This window comes from Cinclus cinclus, chromosome 25, assembly GCF_963662255.1.
Source record: "Cinclus cinclus chromosome 25, bCinCin1.1, whole genome shotgun sequence".
Taxonomy (NCBI): Eukaryota; Metazoa; Chordata; class Aves; order Passeriformes; family Cinclidae; genus Cinclus; species Cinclus cinclus.
The window spans coordinates 4,730,895-4,739,508 of record NC_085070.1 but is presented as its reverse complement, the minus strand read 5'-3'; the positions used below and the strand labels follow the sequence as shown (position 1 = coordinate 4,739,508).

At 54.8% G+C, this 8,614-nt stretch overlaps 1 protein-coding gene across 1 annotated transcript; it reads left to right on the top strand.

Moving 5' to 3' along the window:
• The first annotated feature begins 3,495 nt into the window (after positions 1 to 3,495).
• Positions 3,496 to 7,442, top strand: SC5D (sterol-C5-desaturase). The gene is made up of 5 exons (XM_062508523.1): positions 3,496 to 3,536; positions 4,695 to 4,912; positions 5,475 to 5,607; positions 6,038 to 6,138; positions 6,406 to 7,442. The coding sequence occupies exons 2-5, from the start codon at positions 4,703 to 4,705 to the stop codon at positions 6,829 to 6,831; spliced, it is 870 nt and encodes a 289-aa protein (XP_062364507.1). The 5' UTR covers positions 3,496 to 3,536; positions 4,695 to 4,702; the 3' UTR covers positions 6,832 to 7,442.
• Positions 7,443 to 8,614: the final 1,172 nt, after the last annotated feature.

The following is an 8,614-nucleotide window of genomic DNA, read 5'->3' as shown; positions in this document are numbered from 1 at the left end:
ATGACCACAGCAATGACCACAACACTGACCACAGCACTGACCAAAGGACTGAGCACAGCAATGACCACAGCACTGACCAAAGGATTGAGCACAGCAATGACCACAGTACTGACCACAGGTCAACAATTACAAGGGTTAGGGTTAGGATTATTATTAGGGCTAGGGTTGGGGTTAGGTTTTGGGTTAGGGTTTGAGTTAGGGCTAGGGTTACAGCTAGGGCTAGAGTTAGGGTTAGGGCTAGAGTTTGGGTTAGGCTCCCATTAGGTTTAAGTTTAGGGTTAGGGTTGGGGTTAGGGTTAGCATTACAGCTAGGGTTAGGGTTAGGGTTATGTTTAGGGTTCGGGTTAGGGCTTGGGTTTGGGTTAGTGATAGGGTTAGGGATAGGGTTAGGGTTACGGCTAGGGCTAGGGTTAGGGTTAAGGTTTGGGTTAGAGTTAGGGTTAGGTTTAGGCCCCCATTAGATTTAGGTTTAGGGTTAGGTTTAGGGTTTGGGTTAGGGTTAATCTTAGGGTTAGGTTTAGGGTTAGGGTTACAGTTAGGGTTTGGCCTAGCTCATTCAGGGTTTTTGCCTACAAAAATTCCGTATGGTCGAGGATTTCTCCCAGACCAAAGCTGCCCCCTCCTCCAAACCTGGCTGCCATCGGAGGGCCAAACGTGCCCTACAAAATGACATCTGCCAAGTGGGCTCTTGAGTTTGGCTCCCTGTGCAAAAGTGCCACCTTTCGGAGCCAACTTGCCTGCAGACCATCCTGGCTATTGCCTACAAAAATTCTCTGTGCTAGTGGGTTAGGGTTAGGGATAGGGTTAGTTTTAGGTTTAGAGTTAGGGGTTAGGGTCAGGGTTACTCTAGGTCATTTGTGTTACTAGAGTTCAAATTTTCTTTCTTTCTCCAGGACACTTTGGGGTTACTTTTCATCACTGCGGATCCATTTCTCCCTCTCTGGGGACCAGATTTGATCATTCTATCTCACCCAGTGTGGTTTTCCCCCCCTGTGCCAATTTTAATGGTTTTTACCATTTCTCTCTGCCTCTGGTTTGTTCTCTGATCCTGTCTCTATAGGATCCTTGCAATAATTTGAATTGGTGGGGATTTTTTAGGAGTTACCATTGCTTTGGGATTCAAGGATGTGGTTTTAGCTCTCCTCAGAGCTTCCATCCATCCAGCTTTCCACACTGAGTTTAGGATTTATGTCATTCTCTGCCTCACACTTTCACCCTACTTTTGAGTACATCACCCCATAAAAAACCATTTATTTTGGTGGAAGCCACACTTGTGTCAAATCCAATAAAAATGCCTCTGTGTTCTAATAAGAAGAGAAAACAAGACTGGTTTAAAATAATTTGTATTTAGAAATAATAATTATGTGCAATGTTTTCCCTGCAGAACCTGATTTTTAACTTAGACCAAATATTTCCTCCAGCTAAGCCCAAATCCATTTTATTCTCATGGTTAAATAAAGATGATTCTAGAAGGAATGAAAGCTCTGCACAGGATTTCCTCATTGAGCAATTATGGATTTTTCTTCCACCATCTTTCCATGTCAATATCCCGCACCTGTCCCAGATGGATAAAAATGTGCATCAAGCACATGGAATGTTCTGGAGTCCCAAATCTAGGAAAGACCTGGACCTGTTAGAGAGATGATCAGCGAAAAAAAATCCTAAAATACCACCCAGAGTCCCTGTACCACCCAACCCACTCTGGTTTTTGATTTATTCTTTTACTCATGGGGATTTTAAAGTACTGCAGGGAGTTTAAAACAGCACAAGGTTTAAAGCTGAGTGGAATAGTTTGTGCTGCCCCTGAAATAAAGTGGCTACAGAGACTTGATGATGATTTTTTTTTTTCTTAAAATTCCATTTATAAGCTTGGTTAGTACAGGAATAACTACAGCTTTACCAGTAAAAATGACTTTAGGTCAAGATCTAATTTTTTATTCAACTGCCTAGCCAAAAAAAAAAGCCCTCTGGAAATTGTTTCCCCACTTGTCTCTGTCCTACACTTGGCTGTCTGTATTTATGACACCAGCAGTTTGTAAATAACAAATGGGACTCAAGTTTCCTTATAAATCAATGCTTCTGTCCAAAATTCCAGTTTTAATGTCTATAACTTCAACAAAATACAATCTTCTGGACTGATTTTTGTATTCTGAAGTTTCCCTCAAGTTCTATTGGGAAAAAAAACAAAAGAATTTACTGTATCTTAATAAAAATAAGCTTGGGGATACAATTTTTGCTCATGTTGGGGAAAATTCTGTGCTTTTGGTGGCTGAGGCAATGTCAGAAACACAGGTGAATCCCTCCATCCCTCCCTCCCAGATTTTTTTAAAGCAGAACTTCACAAGAAAACATAGTACCAGACATTTCCAGCTAAAAGCACTCCCAGCACTGTGCAAGCAGGAAATTCCAGGAATTTGGGTAGAGAGACGAGCAGGAAGGATGATTTGAGCAAAGCCCTTGCTATGCTTCTCTGCTGACATGTTCACCCCAGAACCTGGAGACGTGGAAAGGGGTGACCCGAAAAGACAAAAAAGAGATGTGTCAACTGGGGAAAACTTGGGGAAAAACTCAACTCGGGGGAAAACCTCAAGTGGAAAACCTCAAGGAAACAAACTCAAGGAAAAAAAAACTCAAGGAAAAAAAAACTCAAGGAAAAAAAAACTCAAGGAAAAAAAAAAACTCAAGGAAAAAATACTCGGGAAAAACCCAGGGGGAGAAACTCAAGGAAAAAAAAACTCAAGGGAAAAAAACTCAAGGAAAAAAAAAAACCTCAGGGGAAAGAAACTCGGGGGAAAGAAACTCAGGGGAAAGAAACTCAGGGGAAAAGCCCAGGGAAATTGGGGTGGGAGAGAGGAGGTGGGTCTGGATACTGAGTAAAAGCCGCTGCAGAGGAAGCTGCGGGAGGAATAGAATAATTAATTAATTAAAAGGGTTAAGAACTGCGAGGGTGGGGAGGCACAGGGTGCCCAGAGAAGCTGTGGATCTCAAATCCAGGTTGGACACTGGGGCTTGGAGCAGCCTGGGACACTGAGAGGCGTCCCTGCCCTGAACAGGCTGAAACCGGACGGGCTTTAAGGTTCCATCAGCCGAAGTGTCGCCAGGGATGTTCCCCAGCCACCGTCACCGAGGGGACGGCAGGGAAGGAAGGGGCAGAATTCCCGGTCCGGCAGGGAAGGAAGGGGCAGAACTCCCGGTCCGGCAGGGAAGGAAGGGGCAGAATTCCCGGTCCGGCAGGGAAGGAAGGGGCAGAACTCCCGGTCCGGCAGGGAAGGAAGGGGCAGAATTCCCGGTCCGGCAGCGCCCGCAGGCACCGCAGGAACCGCGGAGCTCCGCCCGGGCCACGCCCCTCACCGGCCACACCCACCCCAAACCACGCCCCAATCACGCCCCAGCCTATGACGACGCCCCCAGCCTATGATCCCGCCCCTTTTTGCACACTGACGTCACTGACCGAGGTGGTGCGAGCTCTTCCGCCAGTGACGTCACGTGGCGCTACCGCGCGGTCCCGCCCCCCGCCGCTCCGGGACCCCGGGCAGGTAACGGGACATGGGGGTGAGGGGTACGGGGTGAGGAGTACCGGGGTACCGGGGTGAGGGGTACAGGGGTACCGGGGTTTGGGGTACCGGGGTGAGGGGTACGGGGTGAGGGGTACCGGGGTTTGGGGTACCGGGGTGAGGGGTACGGGGTGAGGGGTACAGGGTGAGGGGTACCGGGGTACCGGGGTGAGGGGTACGGGGTGAGGAGTACCGGGGTACCGGGGTGAGGGGTACAGGGGTACCGGGGTTTGGGGTACCGGGGTGAGGGGTACAGGGTGAGGGGTACCGGGGTTTGGGGTACCGGGGTGAGGGGTACGGGGTGAGGGGTACAGGGTGAGGGGTACCGGGGTACCGGGGTGAGGGGTACGGGGTGAGGAGTACCGGGGTACCGGGGTGAGGGGTACCGGGGTGAGGGGTACCGGGGTACCGGGGTGAGGGGTACGGGGTGAGGAGTACCGGGGTACCGGGATGAGGGGTACCGGGGTACCGGGGTGAGGGGTATGGGGTGAGGAGTACCGGGGTACCGGGGTGAGGGGTACGGGGTGAGGGGTACCGGGGTACCGGGGTTTGGGGTACCGGGGTGAGGGGTACCGGGGTACCGGGGTGAGGGGTACCGGGGTGCGGGCTCACGGAGGGGCACACCGCCGCCAGGGTCCCCGCTGGCCGCGAGCCTCACCCTCCCCCGTTTCCTGCCGCCCGCGGTTGCGTCCCCGGCGCTGGCCGTGCCACCTGCGGCTCCCGGACACTGTGACACCCCCCCCTTGTCACCCACCCTGCCACCCGGGGACCCCCGAGGAGCGCTGCGGGGATCGGAACGGATCCCGGCGCCCCACGTGGTGCCCCAAAAAGGGTTTTGTACCCCAGACCCACATGGCGCTGTCACCCATCCCGCTGTCCCCTGTCACCAGTGCCCCCTCCCACAGAGACAGAATTAGGCGAGTCCCTCACTTCTGCGTCTTCCTTGCTTTACAGCCACAACCCGCACGTCCCGGGTTTGCTTCCCTGTCCCAGCTAAGGCGTCCCAGGCAGACGGACAGCATCCCACCCCTGCCGCCCCCCTGCCACAACCTGGCGGGCAGGGCACCTGATTTCCCGTGTCCCTCCCCGTGGGAGGGGAAGGACATCTTTGAGCAGTCCCACCAACTCTTTTTCCTGCAGGAGCCACCATGGATCTGGTCCTGGAAGCCGCGGACCGGCACCTCCTGACACCCTACGTGTACCCGGCGGGGTGGCCCGAGGACGAGCCCTGCCGCCAGCTCCTCAGCCTTTTTGTCATCACCAACCTGGGGGCCCTCGCCCTCTACCTGCTCTTCGGGACCCTCAGCTACTACTTCATCTTTGACCATGAGCTCAAGAAACATCCCCACTTCCTGGAGGTGGGTGCACCTCGCTGCCTCCTCACCCAGGCCCTGCATGGCAGTGTTCCCCTCACCGTCCTCTTGTCCATTCCAAATGTCACCTGTGAATGCTGTGGCACTGTCCCCACTGTCACATCCACCCCTCTCAGCCTGCTATTGCCCTTGATCCTCCCTGACCAGAAGTGCCACAGCCCACTAAACCCAATGCTCATCGTGAGCCCTGCCTTGCCCCAAGCATAGCTGTCCCCATATGAGCAGCACCCTGTGTCCCACACCGTGACAAAGGGGTGGCCAAGATGCCAGCCCTCCCAGCCTTACAAGAGGCATGGGGGCTCTCAGATGTCCCCTGTGCCCCTGACCCCTCTTGTCACACCCCACAGAACCACGAGATGTCCCTGATCCCCCCAACCCCTCTTGTCACACCCCACAGAACCACGAGATGTCCCTGGTCCCCCCGACCCCTCTTGTCACACCCCACAGAACCACAAGATGTCCCTGGTCCCCCCAACCCCCCTTGTCACACCCCACAGAACCACGAGATGTCCCCTGTGCCCCTGACCCCTCTTGTCACACTCCACAGAACCAGGTGAGCCGGGAGATCGCCTACGCCCTGCGCTCCCTGCCCTGGATCAGTGTCCCCACCGTCGCCCTGTTCTTCGCCGAGGTGCGGGGCTACAGCAAACTCTACGACAACATCGAGGACTCCCCGTATGGTGAGTGACCTCCCTGCACCCCCTGCCACAGCAGTGTCCTGTCCCACCTGGGTCACCTCCCTCAGCTCCCGTTTCTCCCCATGACGACCCCAAGAAATCCTCCTGGGTGCCTCCTGTCCCAGGCTGTCAGCCAAAAAGCCAAGTTCTCTTTAGGGGAGGCACCCTTATGCCCTCACTCAGGCCGTGTCCCCCTTCTGACACACTCCACCCTCCACAAAAGAGATCTTTCCCTTCCCTGGGCACGGCTCCCAGCACCTGACTCACTTTTCCTGAGTCACGGGGGACAGCCTGACACTCTCACTTCAATGGGGCAGACTCTGACATGACTCAGACATGCCTCTCACCGTGAGGACCACTGTGGAGACCCTCACAGCCTCCTGATGCCCTGATGCCCACACATGCCACCTCTAACAACCCTGTTCCCCTCCAGGCTGGTCTGGTGTCTTCCTCAGCATGCTGTCCTTCCTCTTCTTCACTGACATGGGCATCTACTGGATACACCGTGGTCTCCACCACAAGCTGTTCTATAAGGTATGGGACAGGACAGGGGGCTCTGGGTAAGAGTCCTTGTCCTGCTCTGGTGACATTTCCAGGCTGTTCCTCCCAGGGAATGCATACTCGGGTGGGAATGGCTGAACAAGGCATCATCGTGTGATGGGAGCTGAGAACCCTTTAGGGCCCATGTCCCCCTCCCATTTTGGGTGGTGACGACCCAAACAGCATCCCTTGGGGCCATGAATCTGGCTGGGGCACCCTCTAAAAGGGCCCACCCTGACTGACAGCCCCCTGTCCCCGCAGCGTTTCCACAAGCCCCACCACCTGTGGAAGATCGCCACGCCCTTCGCCAGCCACGCCTTCCACCCCGTGGATGGCTTCATGCAGAGCCTGCCCTACCACGTGTACCCCTTCCTGTTCCCCCTGCACAAAGTCACCTACCTGGGCCTCTACATCTTCGTCAACGTCTGGACCATCTCCATCCACGACGGCGACTACCGCGTGCCGCGGCTGCTGCGGCACGTCATCAACGGCTCTGCCCACCACACCGACCACCACCTGTACTTCGACTACAACTACGGGCAGTATTTCACCCTCTGGGACAAGATTGGTGGTTCTTACAAGAGTCCCTCGTCCTTCGAGGGCAAAGGCCCCCACGATTACTTGCGCAAGCTGCGAGAGAAAGACCCGGGAGCATCCAATGGCATCGCGGCCTCCAAGACTGAGTAGGCTTCCTCCAGGTGTGTCCCTTCTCTGGCTGGATCTTGTCCCATACCTCACCAGCCACCCAAGACTGTTTTCCACGGACAAAGAGCCCCTGTCCCCAATGACGTGACCAGTGTGGGGTGATTTTTGGTGAGCATCCGAACCTGCCCTGGTCCCAAAAACGGCAGTGTCCGGCCTTGCTCAACACCACAGATCTGCCCTGCTTTTCCTACTGCTTTCCCTCCCAGCTTCCTCTGGATTTCTGCTAAGGTCCCTGCGCTGCTTTAGTGCTGTGCTGATGCTTTACAAGAAGAATAACATGGCACAAATAGAACAGTAATTTGGCACAAATTAACGTGACTCGTGGCAGGGTCTTTGTTCCACTGCTGCGCCCCTTTGTTGATGATTAACTGTTTCCATCATGGTGTCCATCGAGACAAGCTGTATTTTGGAAAAAAAACCCCTACCTTTTGGAATTGGTGTGGCTTCTGATGGCTCCCTTGGTGGGACTTCTTGCACTCAGCCTCCTTCCTCTTGCCCAGGGATGTCCCATGGAAACATCATGCCTGTAGGACAGAGGTGTGCTTTGAGTCTTGTGGATCTCTCGAGCTCCCTGAGAACACTGAGGGGGAAGGGAGGAGGAATGGGCACCCAGATGTGAGGGGCAGGGGCTTCTCCTCACTCAAGGGTTCGTGGCCAGCTTCCCCCCTTAAGGGCTGTGTTTTTCCTGCTGAAATCTGGTCACCCCACCTTTGGGGTTGACTCGTTCAATAAATCTCAATTGCCAACTTGGCTGCTGTTTGCTCCCTTCTCCCTGGCTCATGCAAAGTCTCCTGGGGCAGCCTTTTTCTGTCCTGCAGCATTCATGAGGGGCTTGTCACAGACTTGTGCTGTGCTGGCTAAAAAATTTGGGCCAAAACAGCAGAAGACGGACAAAATACAGTCAGAGTGGCCAGAGCCACCTCCAGTGCCCCAAACCTCCTTAGATGTAACCACGTCCCTGCACAGTGACACCTGTCCTTTCCCATTCCCTGGTTCCCCAGTGTCACCAGTCACTGGAGCTCTGCTGCCCTTCCTGGGGATGGAGGCCCTTCTTTGAGTCCCTTGCTGTGGGGACAGTCCCTCTGCTCCTCATCCAGTCTCAGCTGTCCCCAGGCAGGGTATGGCCCACGGAGCCCCACCTGTGGCACCTGGTGAGCACAAGGGATACCTGTGCCTTGTCCTGCCAGCACAGCCAGCCTGCTTTCACCTTTTCACTTGCCCATCCCAAACTGCTCTCCCCACGTGCACAGGACCCCTGACCTCTGTTTGGTGATTAACCTGGGACCTGGAGCACTCCTAGGGTCAAGGCACAGCTCAGATCAAACACGGTGACAACATGACAGACCTTGACCTGATTCTCAATCCACATGAGACCTTTGGGAAAAGCTCCAGACTTCTCATCACCCCATTCTGAGCTGAGCCCAGTGCCTGGGCAGCCCACCCCGGCAGCTTCGGGACAGACAGTGCCCCTCGGCAGCTGGGTCCTTGCAGGGCAGTAAAGCCCTGGGATGAAATGGCATCGCCCCTGGTGCCCAATGCTCCCTCCCACGGCCCTTCTGCTGGACACTCGGCATTCCCACCAGGATGGATGCGCAGCACCCCAGCTCCCGGCACGGGCAGATCGTGTCCTGCCGGTCACACACACGCCGTGCCAAGGCTGCTGGCACAGGACACATCCCCCGCGGTGGCCTTGGGCCACCGTAGCACGGAGAGCAGCAGCTCTGGCTCTGCTCCCCTGATGCTGCTGTTGCCACAAGATGGGGAT

Excerpts from the sequence above, each read along its gene's own strand:
- SC5D (XM_062508523.1), top strand. The coding sequence starts at position 4,703 with ATGGATCTGGTCCTGGAAGCCGCGGACCGGCACCTCCTGACACCCTAC. Across the intron at positions 4,913-5,474 it reads AACATCCCCACTTCCTGGAG|AACCAGGTGAGCCGGGAGAT; the intron begins GTGGGTGCACCT and ends CACACTCCACAG. Across the intron at positions 6,139-6,405 it reads ACCACAAGCTGTTCTATAAG|CGTTTCCACAAGCCCCACCA; the intron begins GTATGGGACAGG and ends CTGTCCCCGCAG.